The sequence below is a fragment of the Belonocnema kinseyi genome, chromosome 5, assembly GCF_010883055.1.
Source record: "Belonocnema kinseyi isolate 2016_QV_RU_SX_M_011 chromosome 5, B_treatae_v1, whole genome shotgun sequence".
Classification (NCBI taxonomy): domain Eukaryota; kingdom Metazoa; phylum Arthropoda; class Insecta; order Hymenoptera; family Cynipidae; genus Belonocnema; species Belonocnema kinseyi.
The window spans coordinates 92,400,206-92,419,937 of NC_046661.1; the positions used below are offsets into that span (position 1 = coordinate 92,400,206).

The following is a 19,732-nucleotide window of genomic DNA, read 5'->3' on the forward strand; positions in this document are numbered from 1 at the left end:
GTCACTATATTTGTTTATATATTGTTGCTCTGTAAAAAAAATTTTAAAAAGCAAACCAAAATTCTCTTAAAAATTAATTTCTGCGCATTTCTAAAAAAAAACTTTTAAATCGGTTATGAAATACTACTTGTGGGCGATTATGAACAGTAAATTCCTATTCCAAACCGCTGTGCGGCGGTTCGCTACTTCCGAGGCGCATGAAATGCATCAATTTTCAATTAATTGGAATAAAACAAGAACCAGACCATTTTTCGAAAAATGCTCTCTGTTTCATTCTGTATTTAGAAATTTCTATTCTATAGCTAAAACATGAAATCAAGCAATTTCAGAATTGTAGGAGAAAAGCTTTGTTGAGTAATGCCTGGGCTAATTTTCAAGTCTGAGGAAGCACCTCGCTGAAGTTTGCAACGTTTTAAAAAAAAAAATTTACAAAAAAAATTTTTTGTGCGAGACCTAAAATTTAAAAACTTCAGATAGGTCTATTTGATGAAAAAAGGTACCCGCAAAAGTTTCAACCCCCTATCTCATCCGGAACACCCTCGTTTTTAACCCCTAATATAATGAAACTGAAAAAAATGCTACAAAGTCCCCTGTTAGAGGTTGAAAACGAGGGTGTTCCGGATGAGATAGGGGGTTGAAACTTTTGCGGGTACCTTTTTTAATCAAATAGACCTATTTGAAACTTTTAAATTTTAGGTCTCGCACAAAAAAATTTTTTTGTAAATTCGTTTTTTTTTAAACGTTGCAAACTTCAACGAGGTGAGGAAGCACCTTAAGGTATAACGTCTTCTTTAATTCATGATATCAAGCGATATGGTTTATGATTGGATAAAAAATACACTCGAATTATAGAGATCATAAAGCAAATAATTTATTTAATTTATTATCAAAGAAATTTAAATAAAGTTCTTATGATTATCATAAAAAACAACGTGTAACAAACTGTCAGGCCCGATGTACCACCACAGGCTTGGATCTCATCCTCTAGAGGATGCTCGGTGAAACAAGACTCCAATCTCCTTCGTGATAAACCATTCAAAGGTATTTTGTGACAAGGGCTACCATCTGTGGAATTTGTATAAGTGCCAACATCAATTTCCTCAGATCTGGTAGTGTAGTCAAAGCAGGTACATGTTTCTCCGTACATACTAACAACAATTAGGAGAAGATTTGTATGAGGCACCTATGAACAGAAGAAAAAAAGAAGAAAATTTCATCGTCCTATTATTATTCCTTCTGATAATTTATAACAAGGCTCAAATCCTCTTTTCAATACTTCCTCTCCTAATCCTCCTCATTTCACTTACTTCCCCTACTCTTTTATAATTCCTCTGCCCTCATTACCCTGAATTCTTCTCTCTTCCCCTAATACCCCTCATTTTACTTTCTCCTTCACTCCAATACTAATTCTCTAATACTAATACTCTAATATATAATACTCTAATACTAATACTCCTGCACTAATTCCTCCCTCAACACATCCTATATCACACCTTATTCTACTTCACTTGCTTCCTCTCCCCTCCGCCTGCCTCTTCCCCGCACTTCACCTAAATCCAATCCCATCATTTGCCGTGCCTAAACTGAACCTCTTAACTGAACCTCTGAACCCTGAACCACTTAACTTCACCTCCTCTTGTTTCCCTTCGCTTCTTATATTTGCCATTTTCTCACTTCATACACTTTCAACTACTTCCTCGCTTCTCAATTCCCTTAAATCCTCTCTCCTCTATTATACATACTTCTACCACTTCCATTGCTTACTCTACACCATCTCGCTTCCCTTAAACACCCTCTCTCATCACTTTCCCTACTTCCACTCTCCTCACTGCATCTATGCCAGCTTTTCCTATACCCTCCACTATTCCTATTATTTGGCACATACTGTTTTCATTCTCCTATTTCCCCTCTTCTTGATGAAATAATTCTCTGAATCTACTCCCGTAATTTCTCCCCTACTCGTTTCGCCTACTTTCCGTTCCCTACCATTATTTTTCTTTGTTCAATTCCCGTCCTCTCACTACCTGCACTTTCCTTTCCTCTTTCTAGTATCCCGAAACTTAATTCTCCTTTCACCCTCACTTTCTTTCCTCTACCTCCCCTCCCGTATTCACATACACACTTCCCTACCCCCCCCCCTTTCCCTCTCTTCACTCTTCCGAAATGATAGTCCACCTTACCAATAGTGCGGCTTTCAGGCTTTTCGGGAAAAATTTAACAATTCTCTTAACTCTTTCGAGACGAAGCCCTGATTCTGTTGAATGACAATTCTGAAAAAATTTAGGAGTAATATATGGTCGTTTTTTTAAACATTTTTTCACAACAATTTTTTCTAATTTTCTTGGTTTCTATAAAGTATGCAATAACTTTCAACCACGTTACAAGATGCGGAATAGTCCACTTTGAACTTATACATGCATTTATTTTGCGGAATTCCAAGCTCGTTTTGTTTTTTAAAGGTTCGTATTTCTGGGTTAAAAATTCAGCTGTTTTCGTAAAAAATGACCTTTGGTTTAAAATTCATATTTTGTTGCTGATAAATCAACTGAAATATTTTTAATCATGAATACTGTTCTGGAAATTTGTCTTTTTGATGTAACACTTTTATCTTTTTCAATATAAATATTGTATCTTTCTTGGAAAAATGCAACTGCTTTGATAAAAATTAAACTATTTCCTAGAAATTTTTCTTTTTCTTTAAAATTCCTATTTTTGTGTTGAAAATTCGATTGAAATCTTTTAGGATGAGAACTAAACTTTTTTTGAAAATTTGTCTTTTTGATTTAAAAATTCACCCACTTAATAGAATTTTCATTTTTCTTGGACTAAAATACAACTGTTTGGTTTAAAATTTGAGAATCTTGTTAAAAATGTATACTTTTGGATAAAAATTCGACTATTTAGCAGGAAATTAACTTATTATTTACAATTCTAATTTTGGTTATAAACAAAATTTCATCTTTATTGAATAAAAATTCAAAGAGATCTGAAATATTTTCTGGATGAAAATTCAAATACTTTTTTGAAATTTTGAAATTTTTTAATAAAAATAATCGATTTTTAAAAAAATTGTAACTTTCTTGGATAAAAATGTGACGCATGGTTGAAAATTAAACTGCTTTCTTAAAAGTCATACTTTCTATTTAAAATTTATATTTTGGTGTTAAAAATAAACTAAAATCTTTTCTGGGTGAAAGTTCATTTTTTAACAAAGAATTTTGTCTTTTTTTGATTAAAAATGCATCGTTTTTAGTACAAATTTTTTTTTTTTTGTAAAAATGCAACTATTTGGTCGAGAATTGAACTATTTTCTCAAAAATTCATCCTATTTGGCTGGAAAAAATAATTTTTTAAAATAAAAATTCATCTGTTTTAAGAGAAATTGTATCTTTCTTGGATAAAAATGCAACTAATCGGTAGAAAATTCAAATATTTTGTTATAAATTCATCCTTTTTGTTTAAAAATAATTTTTTTATTGAAAATTCAATTTTTTCGGAGAATTATATTATATTAATTATAATATTAACTGGAAATTCAACTATTTTTTTGGAATTTAATCTTTTTGGTTGCAAAATTCATCTGTTTTAGTAGAAATATCATTTTTTTGGGTGGAAAAATGCAACTTTTTGGTTAAAAATTATTCTTCTTTGCTTGCGTATTCAAATATTTTGTTTGAAATATTTGGTTGAATCCCTTTGTTAGAAATCATTTTTTATTGAATATTTATATATTTTTAGTTTTAAAATTCATCTCTTTGGTTGAAAATTTACCTATTTTTATAAACAATTATTTTTTAATTGACAATTCAACTACTTGGTTGAAAGGTAAATTACACTCTTAAACTTTTTTTTGTTTTGATTTTATATCTATATTTTCAATTTTTTGCTGAAAAGTCATATTTTGATTTGACAATTTAATTTTTGCGAAGAAAATTCGTGTTTAGACTTGAAGTTTCAACAGTTTAGATAAACGTTGATTTATTTCTTGAGTAAACATTTCTATTAGTTGAAAATTCGTCTTTTTTTTAATAAAGTCCTTTTTTTAACGAAAATTACGTACAATTAAAAGGGCGGGTAGGAGGGGGGGGGTGTAGAAATATTTTGTTACGGATTGTTACAGGAGGGAAGGAAAAGCGCAGGAGTGGGGATAGAGCCCGAGCTCAGATGAGGATTAACGGAACTATTCAGAGCGGCACTATTCAGAGTGGCATTATTTAGACCGGCGCTATTCAGAGCGGCAATATTCAAAGCGACACTATTGAGAAGGTGGACTGTATAGGGGTTTCTGCTTACTTTTTGGGCGAAGAAGGGGCTTGAGCACTCCATCGACGTATTGGTAACACCTTTATTAGCCTTTTTCTGATCCATTATGTACAGAGTTTTCTTTTTATCGCAAGCATATCTTTGATTAATTTCATGCTCTTTTTGTAATGGCAGTGGAGGAATTTCTGCTTCAGGACTGTCTTCAAAATTCTCAGCAAAAGACATGGGCATGTTCATTAACTGGAGAGCAAACCAGACTAACCGTATTACAATTCCAGAAAAAAGTTTCCAGATGTAAAATATCGGATTCATCAGAGAATTTGCAGATCCTGTTTTGCTCTGTTTATGCGAAGAAATAAAAACGACCATTAATGTTTGAGCCAAAAATTATCAACCTAAGCCCTTTGGAATTTTGTTTGGGCACATACTTCTCAAAAATAATACACTACCGTCGGAGATTCATGGTGCGAGTTACGATTTCGTTAAGAAATTCTAAATTTCATATAATCATTGAAATATTTGTTATTCCTTGCGAAATATTTCGAATATTTTATCAATATTTTTGAAATTATTGAGGTCTTTGGAAAATCATTGTTATCCGCGTGAAACCTTTTATATTTATCTGAAATCTTTGCGAAATCTTTTTAATAAATACATCAATATTTGATAACATATTTGAAATGCTTGAAATTTTTGGAAAATTGCTAAAATCTTTGTTAAATCTTTGCAAATCTTGGTCAAATGTTTCAAATATTTTATAAATATTTCAGAATATTTTTAAGAAGATTGAAATCTTTGAAAAATCATTTTAATCTTTGTGAAATCGTTTAAAAATATCCGAAGTCTTTGCGAAATTTTTTGAATATTGTTAAAATATTTGGTAATAATTGTAAAATTAATTAAAATATTTGGAATACTATTGCAATCTTTGTAAAACCTTTTAAATCTAACCAAAATTTTTATGAAATATTTGAAATCTTTATAAAATATTTGACAAATTTTGAAATTGCTGAAATCATTGAAATATTTAGAAAATCATTTAAATCCTTATAAAATAATTAAAATATTTATGAAATTTATGCTACATATGTTTTTGAAATTGTTGAAATCTTTGCAAAATCATTGATGTATTCGTAAAATCTGTATCTATGTAACATCTATGGGAAATATTTGAATGTACAAATGATTGGAATCTTTGTGAAATCCTTGGAAAATCTTTGAACTATTTCTGAAATATTTAAGAAAAACTTGAAGTATTTGATATTATTTGTGAAATACTTGAAATCTGTGTAAAATCTTGGGAAAATCATTGCGGTAATATTTGTAAAATTATCTAAGTCGTTGGGAAATCATTGCTGTGTTTGTGAAATCTTTTTAATTTATCCAAAATCTTTATGAAATGGGTCATAGATTTGGGAAATCGTTGAAAACTTTCTGAAATCTTCCTAGAATCTTTAAACTCCTTTGCGAAATATTTAAAATATTTTTAAATATTCGGTATTTTTTGTGAAGTTATTGAAATCGTTGTGAAGCCATTAAAATCTTTCTGCAATCTTTGAAACCTATCGGAAATTTTTATGAAATAATTAAAGTCTGTGAAATCTTTTAAAACTATCCAAAATATTTGCGAAATATTGAAAATTATCCTAAATTTTTAAAATCTTCGCGAAATCATTTAAGTATTTGTGAAATCTTTTAAATCTATACGAAATCTTTGAGAAAAATTAAAAATCTTTGTCAAACCTTTCTACAGTCTTTAGAAATCATTGAGAAATATTTGAAATATTTTTTAAATATTTGATAATATTTGTGAAATTATTCAAATGATTGCAAAATCATTGGCAATATAATATTCAATATTATAAGTCTATTCTCCTGTCTCGCCTAGAGAAAAAAAGCTCCGCCGCTTTTAGAGGAGGAAATCAATAAAAGAAATAGAAGATAAAAACTATAATTGAGACAAGGGGAAAAATAGTAACAAGGTCTAAATGTGGAAGAATGGATGGAAAAGATTTAAAAGAAGTATTGACTAATAACAAGGAAGAGAAGAATGTAGTGAAGATACCTTTAAGCTTTTTTTCTCGACTCTCGCTAAAAAGTGCATCTTATTGCTTTAACATATTACAAGTTTGGTAATTATCTATTACTGTGAGGTTATAAATCCAGACAAAATTCGGAGGGCTGTAGGTTTCTCATGTAAATAAATAATTTTAAAAGAGGGATGACCTACAATATTTTCACAGAGGGCTTGATAATCATAGATGACGACCGGAGTGAATATCTCCTGCTTCACCAAAGAACACATTACTGATGCATGCATATCGCCAAAGAAAGAACCAATTGGATACTTGGAGTCCTTAGAGATAACTATGTAACCATTTTGGTCTATCAAGTAACAATTTATACTATCTTTAGTACATGTTAATTCTGATTGTGAATGAGAAGTTATGTTTAAGAACCGTGCAAGCAGAGACTTCATAGGCAACTGGAAACCCACTACAGCCGCTGGAGCCTCAAGTCCATTATCCTTAGGAAATACTCCCATAGAAACAGTTATTAAGGCTCTCTTTGCGGTCTCATTTTGTTCAACCTGTAGGGATGCTAAAAATAATAATATTGATAAGTAAAGGAAAAGAATGGTAGAAAAGTTAAGGAAGAAAGGGGAGTGGAGTGAAAAAGGAGAAAAGACGAAAAGACGAGAAAGTGAAAAAAGAGAAGAAGAAGGAGGAAGAAAAGAAGGAGGAAGAGAAAGGGAGAAGGCGCAAAAAGAGGACGAGGAGAAGACACAGAAGGAGAAGGTTGAAAAGGAATAGTAGGAGGCGAAGGAGGATGAGGAGAAGGAGAAAGAGAAGAAGCAGGAGATAAGGAGAAGGAGGAGGAGGAGGAGAAGAAGGAGAAGATTGAGAATGAGAAAGAGGAGAAAGAGGAGAATAAAAAAGAAGAAGTAGAAGTAGAAGGCAGAAGAGGAGGTGGAGAGGAAGGGAAAGGCTGAAAGAATAACAAGGAAAGGAGAAGCAAGAGAAAGATGTGGTGAAGGAGAGGAAGGTGATAAGGATAAGAAGGAGGATAAGAAGAATATGATGAGGATAAGCGAGAGAAGAAAATAAGAGGAAGGGGTAGAAAGTTACGGAGAAGGGAGCGGGAAAGAAGTAGGAGCGAGAGAAGAAGGAGATAAGAGGAAGGATATGGTTAAAAAAATGGAGGAAAAGGAGAAAAACAGTAGTGGAAGTCGGAAGAGGAGAAGGAGGAGAAGAAGGGGGGAAAGAGAAGAAGGAGGAGATAACAAAGTGAAAGAGGAGAAGAATGAGGAGTGGAAGAAGTAGAAGGTGAAGGAGGAGGATAAGGAGAAGGAGGAGAAAAAGAAGCAGGATATAAGGAGGAGAAGAAGGAGCAGCAGGATCAGTGGGAGAAGGAAAAGTAGGAGAAAGCCAAACAGAAGGAAACGGTGGTAAAGAGAAGGTGAAGATGAGGAGAAGAGGAAGGAGATGATTAAAAGGTAGAGGAGAAGGAGAAAAAAGAGTGGAAGTCCGAAGGGGATAAGGAGAAGAAGGAGGAGGAAGGAAAGAAGGAGGAGATAAGGAAGTAAAAAAGGAGCAGAATGAAAAGGAATAGAAGAAGAAGAAAGAGGAGGAGAATAGGTAATAGGAGAGTAAAGAAGTGAAGCAGGAGAAGAATGAGAAGGAGTAGAAGGCAAAAAGGTGTATAGGAGAAGAAGGAGACGAGGAGAAGGGGAAGGAAATGGTTAAAAGGTAGAGGAGAAAGAGAAAAAAGGAGTGGAAGTCGGAAGAGGAGAAGAAGGAGAACAAGAAGTAGGAGGAGAAAAGGAAGAAAGAGGAGATAAAGAAGTGAAGGAGGAGGAGAAGAAGAAGGAGCAGGAGTAGAAAGCGGAAGAGGAGAAGGAGGAGGATTGAGTAGTAGAGAGTCGCCGGAAAAAAAGGAAGAATAAGAGTTTGGCCAGGATTTAACAGTAACAGCTAAATAAAGGAAAATAAATGCTGGAGAGAATTGTTTAAAAGCTATGTACAAGGAAAAAACTTAACATGGGGAGTATATCAAGTTATAGGAAAAACGTTATTCCACCATAATTTGTTACGAGTAGCTGGATTCAGATAGTTTCGACAGCAAAGAGAAAACATTGGAGATAACAAAGACATTGATCACGAGATAAGAAGGAAAAATAAAAATACGAGGGTTGTAGAGAGAAGGAAAAGAAAACACAAGGGGAATGATACTAAGATCCCGTTTAAAAGAAGTGCAATTGACGGGAAATAGTTTAAACGGGAAAGTAGGAAGGAAAAATTGGCTGGGAAATTATGAGGAAGGCTTTTATAAAGTGGTAATAAGAAAGTTAGGAGGGAAGGTGTTAAAAATATCAAAGAATATTTAAATACTCTCGACGTGATAAGCTTAATTATACGAAAGTGTTTTATAAACAGGATAAGAAGAGAAAGCAAAATTAAGTAAAAAAAAAAGTATGGGATATATGCTGAGGTGGCAAAGCCCAAGGGGTACATTGGGCAATGCCCCCTTCCGAAATCGCCCCGGGAGGGGCAAAGTATTAACCCCCTCCCCCTTCTAAAACCAAATTCAAATCTTTTCAAAAATACACCTAAAATCCTTGTGAAATAATAGATATCTTTGTGAAATCTTCATAACAATCCAAAATCTCTGTCAAACATTTGTAATCTTTGTAAAATCTGTGAAATCTGTGTCAAATATTTGAAATCTTTGTGAAATATTTAAAATCTTTGTCGAACATTTAAAATATTTGTGAAATTTTTGAAATCTTTAAGAAATTGCTAAAATTTTTGATTAAAATTTATCAAAAATATTTCAAATATTTTCTGAATATTTCAAAATGTTTTTGAATTGATTGGAAGATCATTAAAATATTTGCAAAATCTTTGCAAAACCTTTAAAACTTTTGTGATATCTTTGGAACTTTTTGCGAAATATTTAGAATATTTTGTAAATGTTAATTAATATTTTTTTAACGAATAAAATCTTTGAATATTATTGAAATCTTTGTTAAATCTTTAAAATCTATTCAAATTTCTTCACGAAATATTTGAAATCTTCTTAAAATCTTTGGAAGTCATTAAAAGTTTTATAAAAATTTAGAATATTTTTGATATATTTATTATATTTTTGAAATTGTTATTTCTGGAATCTTTAGAAAACCGTTGAAATTTTTATAGAATATTTGATTATATTTAAAATCTTTGGGAAATCTTTGAAATGTTTTTGGAAAGTTTGTGAAATTATTGAAATCTTTGTGAAAATTATTGGGAAAGCATGTATGCCTTTGTGCAATCTTTTAAATCTTTACGAAATTTTTGGGAAATCTTCGCGAAATATTTGAAATGTTTTTGAAAATTTTGGTAACATTTGTAAAAATGATAGAAATCTCTGTGAAATCTTGTAAATCTATCCCAACTCTTGCTGAAATATTAGAAATATTTGTAAAATTCTTAGAAAATCATTGAAATCTTTCTAAAATATTTCAAATTAATTTCAAAAATATTTCGTGAACATTTCACCCCACCTAAAGAAAGAAAAGACTCCGCCGCTTCTGAATGTATGAGATGTATAAAATCTATGATGTAAAGAGACTAAAGGAGATAAAAGAATTTAGAAGCACATAAAATAAAGACGAAAAATGGTAGATATTTTTGTAGAAGTATGGAGAAAAATCGGAAAGATTTAAATGAAAAGTCAGGAATGTAAATTAAGAAGGTATAAACCAAAGAAGTGAAGAAAGTGATAGAGGAGGAATTAATCAATAAAAGAGAAGATAGAAATTTAAATGGATGCAAACAAAATAATATAGTAATAAGGTATTAATATGGAATATTTGATGGAAAAGGTTTTAAAGAAGTAGTATCTAATTATAAAGAAGCGAGGAATATAAATAAAAAACGATAATATTTAAGAAAGGATAAAATATGTAAGAGTTAAAGGATAGAGAAGGTACAATTTTGAAATAGTAGAGGTTAAGATGAAAAAGTAAGAAGAAAAATTGTTTAAGGAATGAAGAAGGAAGACTTTTTACACAAGAGGTGGTAGCAGACACAAAGAAGAAATATCAAAACGTATTCAAAGACTTTCTATATAGTTTTCATAATAAAGCTATAAGAAGAAAATAAAATGTGAGGAGTGACAAAAGGGATGAGAAAAATAAGAGACAAAGAAAAAGTTAAGGTAGAGAAAAGAGAAGAAAAGGAAACCTAACTAATAAAGCAGTAGGTCTTAATCAAAGGAGTAAAGGAAATAAAGGAGGGAATAATGATCAAAAGAGAATAAAGAAAATTTAAGAAATTTGAATTATAAAAAAGTTTAAATTAAAAATCCTATTTAACGTCCAATAACTAAATTGATGCAAACTCCTGTTGAAAAAAAAAAAGAATCCAACAACGAAATTTACACCACAACGAACAACCAAAAGAAAATTCCTATTGTAATCTGAAAAAATATAAAAAATAATTTGAGGACAAAAATAAAAAAGAGGAAAGAAAAGTGAGAAGTTGGTTGCCTTCTAATTTTTCTCTATTTTTTTTATTTTTTCCAAAAATCTTTATTTTTTATTTTTTTAGATTACAATAGGAGCTTTTTTCGTGGTCCAAATTTGGTCTTTGGATTCTTGTTTTTTTTATCAGAAGTTTACATCAATTTGATTAACGGAATATGGTTGGTTGCCTTCTAATTTTTCTTTCCTCTTTTTTATTTTTGTCCGAAAATTATTTTTTTTTTTCAAATTTGAATAGAAGCTTTTTTTGGTTGCTCGTTGTGGTCCAAATTTGGTCGTTGAATTCTTGTTTTTTATTTTAACAAGAGTTCGCATGGAGAATAATTTAAGGAGGGGCAATAGAAAGGATATACAGTCCACCTTCTCAATAGTGCCGCGCTGGCATTAATGCCTTATTCAGGGGGGGGGGGGCGGTCTAGACCCTTGTTTTTTTTTTCTAAGAATTCGTCTTTTTAGGTTAAAAATTCAGCTCTTTTCGTAAAAAATTAACCTTTTGTTTGAAATTCATATTTTGTCGCTGATTAATGAATTTCAATGTTTTTTGGGTGAATACTTTTCTGGAAATTTGTCATTTTGATTGAATACTTTTATCTTTTTCAGTATAAATATTGCATCCTTTTTCAAAAAAAGCAACTGCTTTGATGAAAATTGAACTATTTCCTAAAAAATTTCTTTTTTTTTTAAATTCCTTTCTTTATGTTGAAAATTCAATTGAAATCTTTTTGGATGAGAAATAGAATCGTTTCTTAAAAATTTGTCTTTTTGATTTAAAAATTTAACCACTTTAGTAGAATTATCATTTTTCTTGAACAAAAATGCTACTCTTTGGTATAAAATTTAAGAATCTTATTAAAAAGACATACTTTTTGTTAGAAAATTCGACTATTTAGCAGAAAATTATCTTCGTCTTTAAAATTCTTATTTTGGTGTTGGAATTTTGATTTTAGAAGAAATTTCATCTTTCTTGAATTAAAATTCAATTGCTCGATTGGAAATTCAATTTTTTTTTATAAATTTGGTTTCATTGATTCTAAAAATATAACTATTTAGTTGAAAATTTAACAATTTTGTTGAAAAGTCATGTTTTTCGGTAAAAAAATTCTGCTATCTTGTTGAAAATGTACTACCTGTTTAAAGAAAATATTTTGGTGTTGAAAATGAAAATAGATCTGAAATCTTTTCTGGATGAAAATTCAAATAATTTTTATTAATTAAAAAATATTTGTTTACTAAAACTTTATCTGTTTGAGTACAAATTTTATCTTTCTTGGATAAAAATGCAACTATTTGGTAGATAATTAAACTGTTTTGTTAAAAATGCATCCTATTTGGTTGAAAAAATTCGTCTTTTTGGTTCGAAAATCCAGTTTTTTTCGTAGAAACTTTTTTTTTTGTTCAAGAATGCATATTTTGATATTAAAGAGTCAGCTGGAATCTTTTCTGAATGAAAATTTGTCTATTATTAAAATTATTTTTTAAAATAAAAATTCATCTTTTTTAAAAGAAATTTCATCTTTCTTGGATAAAAATGCAACTATTTGGTAAAAAATTCATCCTTTTTGGTTAAGAAGTCGTCTTTTTTAATTGAAAATTCAATTTTTTCGTAGAATCTTTTTAAGTAAAATAAAAAAGTTATAATATTGTCATTCCTAAAATCATAGAAAAACTATTATTCAAAAATCTGACTATGGGCATGAAAACTACCTTGATAAATTTTTTTATTTAAATATAAACTATGATACTTTATTGTTGGGCATTTATGTTTTTAGTTAAAAGTTTTTAATTTATATATAAAATACTGTTTTATTCCAATTATAAATGATTTTATGTTAAAAAATTACAAGATTAAAATGCTGGTATTTGAATATTAATAATCAAGAAATTTAAAAATTGGTCAAGGAACAATCAAAGAATTATCAAAATGTAATTCTCAAAGACCCTGACTAATTCTACTAGCATAAACTAGCAGAACATTTATGGAAAATAAAAATGACGTACAATTTAAGGGGGGGGGGGGGCACAGTGAGAGGATGCATGGAAATTTGAAATTTGCTATCTTATTTGTTTATAAATATTCAAATTGTTATATTTAAACAAATATTATCGAAGATATATTATTTTCAGGAATATTTGTACCCTTTCTGGCCATTAAACAAAAATTAAATTTAATAAGAACTTAAATTTAAATGTTTTATCTCAAGAACTGTTAATAACAATGGTTATTGTTAACTTTTCGTTAACTAATTCGTCCAATAGCTTAAAAATTTCCAGTGCAAAAAAAAATTGATGCAAAAGGACCGTCATTTTGAATTGGTTTAACTAATTTGTTTATAAAAATGAAAATTGTTATATTTGATCAAATATTTATTATTTTAAGGAATATCTCAAGTCGTTCTGGCGATGGAAGGAAATTATAATTTGAAAAAATCTCAAATTTTAGTATTTTCCTACAAGAATTGTTTATAAAAATGGTTATTATAAACTTTTAAATTAGTTATGTAATGTAATGGCATTCCTACATTAATATGAAGCACTTTTAGCAAAATAAAATTTTAACTGATTTTAAGACTATTTGCCAAGTGGTTCATAAAATTGGTTTATAACAAATGAATAGAATAATAAAGAAATCATTTGTATTCTATGAGTCCTGAAACATTCATTTACAAAATTTCAGTTATTTCATACTTTGAGTAGAAAAATTATGAATAAACAAATAGGGAAGAAAAAAGTCCGGGCGTCAAGCTCTTGGGAATTTAATGAACTTTAATTTAAAAAAATTTATAATCGGACCAAAATCCGTTACGTGAACTTAAGTACGTTCCCTAACCTTCGCGCGGCATTATTGAGAAAGTCGGATCCGAATTTCGGGCGAGTAGGGGAAAACGCAGGATCGGGGGTAGAGCCCAACCTCGAATTAGAATTAACGGCAATATTAAGGGTGGAACTATTAAGGGCGGTACGGTTAAGGGCGGTACTATTGAGGGCGGCAATATTGAGAAAGTGGACTGTAGTAAAAAGTTGGACATAAGAAAAATGAATAGATAAATGTTAAAGAAGTACGAACTAATTATAAAAGAAGAAAATAGTAAAAATATAAGGACTTAATAATTACCGCCTAAACAAACACTGTCAGGGTCTTCTTGATGTTGAAAAATGGCTCCTTTATACCAAGGCTCATTGACTGCTCTTCTATACAAATCTCCGAATTGAATGTCTCCATAATAAATACTGCTATCACTAATCGGCTGCCACCTCGTGAGTCCACTTTGTGTTGCTACGAAACGTTGAAATACCCCATATTTCATCGCTAGATTACTCAAATTAAATTCCCCAGTAAAACTGTCATTTGTTGCCCTAGCATCAAACACTAAAAGTTGCATCAATTCCTCATTGCAATAGTATGATTCAGGGCCCAGTGTTCTTCTTGAGCAATTGAGTTCAACCTCATTCCCATAGGCATCATATTGACTAGGCATATACCATTTTTGACCGGGTTTTTCTGTAGGAAACGAAATTTAACAATTTCAAACATTGATCTAAGGACAGATTACTTTTTAAAATTAACCCTTTCCGGCATACATTTGTCAGGGAAACGAGTTTTCATGAAAATTGGTCTATAGGGGTTTTTGGGGTCGCTGATTACGAATCTGAACTTAGATTTTGAAAATTCAAAGTGGCGGATCCAATCTGACGGCTAACATTTGGCATTTTTTTTTTCTTCTGGAAATTGGTATACGGGGGTTTTTGGGATCACTGATTACGAATCTGAACTCAGATTTAGAAAATTCAAAATGATGGATCCAATATGGCGACTTAAATTTAGAATATTTTTGGATTTTTTTCAGAATTGGTATACAGGGGGTTTTTAAAGTCGCTAATCACGAATTCGAATTCAGATTTTTAAAATTCAAAATAGCGGATCCAACATGGCGGCCAAAATTTGGAATTTTTTATTTCGAAAATTGGTGTACATGGGTTTTCGATATCTCTGATCACGAATCTGAACTTAGATTTTCAACATTCAAAATGGCGGGCTAAAATTCGAAATATTTCTAAATTGTTTTTTAAAAGTTGGCACAGGCAGGGGGTCGCTGATCTTAAATCTGTATTCAAAATGACAAATATTTAGCATATTAAGGTTGGAAAAAATATACACCTACTCACTTAAAACATGGATTAGTACCAATTTTCTGAATTTTCAAAATCTAAATTCAGATTCGTGATCAGTGACTCCAAAAATCATTGTACACTAATTTAAAAAAAAATCCAGAAAACTTTATTATTTTGGCCACCATATTGGATCCGTCATTTTGGATTTTCAAAGTCTGATTTCAGACTCGTGATCAGCGACCCTAAAAACCTCTGTACACCAATTTTCAAAAAAAAATCCAAAAATATTTCAAGTTTCGGGCGCCATCTTAGATCCACCATTTTAAATTTCCAAAATCTGAGTTAATATTCGTGATCACTGACCCCAAAACCCCCTGTATATTAATTTTCAGATAAAATCCAAAAAGTATTCCCAATTTCGGCAGCCATATTCGATGCGCCATTTTGAATTTTCAAAATCTGAGTCCAGATTCGTATTCAGCGACCCCAAAAACCCTTAAGTTCACATTTTCATAAGGATATAATGCAAAGTTTTTTCAATAACGAATTTTATCTACAAAAAGGCTTTTTTTCATCTTAGTTTATAAGTACTAACAAATTATTTAAAAAATTTAGACCCTTCGCACAAAAATGTCAATTTTCTATCATCCTGCGAGCATGAAATTTAAAAAAACCTGTGTAAAATCCAATAAAAACTATTCTGAAATCGCAAAAAATGATATGAAAAAAGGTGGGAATACAGTATTCCCACCATGCCGCAAAGGGTTAAAGAAATTTAAATGAGATTAAAATCAAATTAAAAATCCTATTTAACGCCCAATAATCAAGTTAATGCGTAGAATTCCTGAAAATAAAACCAAGAATCCAAAGATCAAATTTGAACAACCACCATAAAATGTTCATATTGAAATTTGAAGAAAGATACAAATTATTTTTTTCCTAAAAAGGGAGAGAAAATAATTTTCCCCTTTGGACACAAATAAAAAAGAGGAGAGAAAAATGAGAAGGCAACCAAACAAGTCCCCGCTTCTTCTTTTGTTTATTTCTTTCGTCCATTATATTTTTATTAAGGCAAAAAAATTTTGAAAAATCCATCGTAAGAACATCAGAACTAGAGATAGTAAAGGAAAATAATAAAACTACACAACATTCCGATATTAGATTAGCAAGATTCCCGAAAAGACGTGTTACACTTGTCAAAGAGCATTGTTGATAAGAATCGTCTGCACAATAGTAATATTGATCGTAGGATTTCTTAAGGTTTCATAACAATGAAAAGTTTTTTTAAAAAGCAGCCTTGATAAAATTTGCATGATTGCTGATGAGGGCAATATTACTGATTGTATGGGAAAATCAGATTATCTTAGGGATATGGAGAAGTTACTTTGCAATCGTGATAATTTTGATTTATTAAAGAAAAATCTGTTAAAACCATTTAAAAAGATAGTTTCAAGATGCTTGGCAATTGGAAAAAGAAAGGACTTTTAGGGGGAAAAAGATGGATTGACAATAATACTAAAGACACAGTTTTTGTCAGCTGTTATTGTTTAAGAAAGATTCACAAAGATCGCAATCATTAGAGAGTGATTATTTCAACCATTAATACTCCAACTAAATTTTTGGGACATAATTTTTATTTGGTTTTAAAATACTCTATTACAACTTCTAAATATAATATTAAAAATAGCTGGGAATTTCAAAAAATTAGTATTCAAAAAAAGGTACCGGGTAACTGTGTAAAGATTTCTTTGGATTTTGTTGCAATGTTTCCGCGTATATCCCTTGATTTAGTTGAACAGACAATTTTAAATAGATGGGATAATATTAAAACACGTGTTCGATTATGTCAAAAATAATTTGTCGAGGGGATAGTTTTTATTATAAACTCAACTTATTTTGAATTTAACGGATCTTTTTATGGACAAAAGTATGGTAGTCTCATTGATTCAGTCATTTCTCCGATTTTAGCGGAAATTGATATAAGGGTTTTAGAGGTTTTTTTCTTTTTAAGAATACCTTTACGGTAAAACCCAGGAATAAATTGTATCTTTAAATTGTATAAAAATGGTGCAGAAAGTTTACGAGGTCTGTTCAAAAAATACACGGACTGTTTTAATTTCGCGGTACAAGTTGGTTTCAGGAGAATCCGCTTGGTGTCGCTAAGTTCATACAGATCAGCTGTTTAAAACGCGGTATTCCAGTCGCAGATATCTTCATTTATTGATAAGCTACACGGTTTTAAGTAAAGTGTGTTTTTTTTGTTTGTCGGTTTGTAAAATGGACAGCCTGAAAGAGCAGCAAATTGCTGTGAAATTTTATGTGAAACTCGAGAAATCTGCAACTGAAACATTTGCCATTCTCAACACGGCCTACGGTGATGTTGCCATGAAGCGTACTGCATGTTTCAAATTGCATGAACGTTTCAAGGGTGGCCGACAGTCGATTGACGATGATGAGCGTCCTGGGCGTCCTTCAACGTCAACTGACGACCCACACGTTGACAAAATCAACACCCTGGTACGCGAAAATCGATGTCTGACCATTAGGGAGCTTCCCGAAGAGTGTGGGATATTAGTTGGATCTTGTTACGAGATTTTGACCAAAAAATTGAAGATGCAGCGTGTCACTGCGAAATTTGTGCCACGCTCCAGCTCGCTCAGCACTCAGAACACGTGAGTTTTTGGCCAAACACTCGATTACTGTTCTCCCCCCCCCCCCCCCCCCCCCCCCCCCCCCAAACTAAAAAAAACCCATAAAGGAAGAAGCTTTGAGACGATTTCGGAGATTAAGGCAAATGCGATGAAGGATTTTGAAGGAGACCCAGACGTGTAACATCCAAATAAAATACATTTTTTTAATGACCTCAATCCGCGTATTTTTTGAAAAGACCTCGTAAACTGAATAAATTTGAAAATACCCGCGGTATTAATTTTTTAAATCGTCTCACTTTATTTAAATGATTTTAGACAAAAAAATCATTCACCTACACTTACGGAATATATATGCTGCACTTTGGTTAGTTTATAATTTATAGTAAAAATTCAGCCAAGTTCAGTCCTTTACTATTGTTGAATAAACCTTTAGAGCTATGTTTGTCAAGTATTTCATTTCACAAAAGAAATTTAAATATTGTTAGGTATATCCTTTTTCTATATAATTAGCCACAATAGTTAATTGAAAAGCTTATTGAACATAGAATTCAACAAATCAAAAGCAGACAAAGTAATAATTTGCCTGCAGATAATCTGAGGGAATTGAGGAAGTATATTTTCTTTAATACTTTTGTTCTTCCATTTTTTGGCCAGATTTCGAAAAAAATTGAATTTATGCTGAAAAAGCTTAAGATTCATTCTATTTTCCGTATACCAGTTGAAATTTGTTCAATAATATCTTTTTTTAAGGAAGAGAAAAGTGATGTTTGGGACGCTGTTATCAGAGTGTTCTTGCCAGACATACAAAGCAATTTAGTGACGTTGAACATGATTTTGATTGGGATAATGTTTAAATTTTTGATAGTGACAGTAATTAGACAAAAAGAAAATTTATGGAATTTGTTTACATAAAAAAAAAAGAATTTATCTAGTAATTTAAAGCAGCCTCGTGGCATTCTGAAACGAAAGTGACGTAAATGTTGACCGCGGCCGAGGGAGGCGCTGGCTGTACTTTTAGGCCGAAAATGATTCAAATGCATGGGAAAAGTATCATTAATGTGAAATTTTGTGCTTTTTTAATTATAAAGATGGACTTTTTCGATTTTTTTTTGTTTTATGGTCAAGTTTTAAGGCTTATAGACTAAAGATTTATCAAGCTTTTTTTGTAATGAATGAGAAATAAGTGTGTTGTTTTTGGATCTGGCGAAGAACTATTTTGAGAGTTAATTTTGAATAAAGGCATGTTATTTGTGTAAAGCATTTTGGTTGTGACGATATTCTTATATTTTTAAAGCAAAGCATTAGTAACTTGATTTTTTATCAATGTTATTAAAGTAATTTATTAAAAATGTTATACAAATTTAAAAAAATTTGTTTAATTCGTTACGATTGTTTTTAAAGATTGTAATATTTTTTGTTTACTTTGAAATTAACTAAGAAATAAGTGTTTTGCTATAAAATTGGTTAAATTAAAACGAGATACAATGAGTAAAATATGCAAGTAAATTGCTTTTTGAAAGAAAATGATTGGTAACATGAATTTTCAATAATATTATTGAAATAATGTATGGAAGTTGTAATCAAAAAATTTTTAAATAGTTTAAATTAATTGCTATTGTTTTTGAAGATCGCAATCTTTATTGTTCACTTTGAAAATAATTGAAAAAAACTGTTGCAATATAAGAAAAATTAAAAATTTCAGCAAGATAGATGTATAGAGTGAACTTGTGAAAATAATAAATAAAAGTTGTTATAAAAAAATGGAAAAAAGAATTTTGTTCGTTACAATTTGTTTTTAAAAATCGCAATCTTTTTTGTGCACTTTGAAAATAAATAATAAATAAGTCTTGCACTGAGAAAAAATTAATTTAAACGAGACGTAACGAGTAAAATATGCAATTAAACTCCTTTTTTTACACTACATTTGCTTTTAACGAAATTAATTTTTATAAATAACTTATAACGAAAGAAAGTTAATTATTTTCTAGATTTTAAAAGAAATATAAATATTTATAGTTTAGTTCAATTAGGCGTTAGTTTCCATTTTCAGTAATCATTACGATAGTCAATGTAAAGAAAGTTCAATTTAAGGTGGCTTGGGCGCTTTTTAAAAAAATCACAGGCAGTTCTGAAAATTTGATATTATCGAAAGAAAATATACTAGATCACTTTGCAAAAAAGA

At 30.6% G+C, this 19,732-nt stretch overlaps 1 protein-coding gene across 3 annotated transcripts in view; it reads right to left on the reverse strand.

The window, feature by feature from the left end:
• Nucleotides 1-846: 846 nt before the first annotated feature.
• LOC117173307 (voltage-dependent calcium channel subunit alpha-2/delta-3) overlaps nt 847-19,732 on the reverse strand; it is a 64,375-nt gene continuing 45,489 nt past the window's right edge. For all 3 annotated transcript variants that reach the window (XM_033361798.1, XM_033361797.1, XM_033361796.1), the window contains 4 exons: nt 13,902-14,288; nt 6,494-6,864; nt 4,294-4,602; nt 847-1,183 (listed from right to left, as the gene is read on the reverse strand). In XM_033361798.1, the coding sequence (XP_033217689.1) occupies nt 887-1,183; nt 4,294-4,602; nt 6,494-6,864; nt 13,902-14,288 (1,364 nt within the window). In that variant the 3' untranslated portion in view covers nt 847-886. The remainder of the gene's footprint in view (nt 1,184-4,293; nt 4,603-6,493; nt 6,865-13,901; nt 14,289-19,732) is intronic.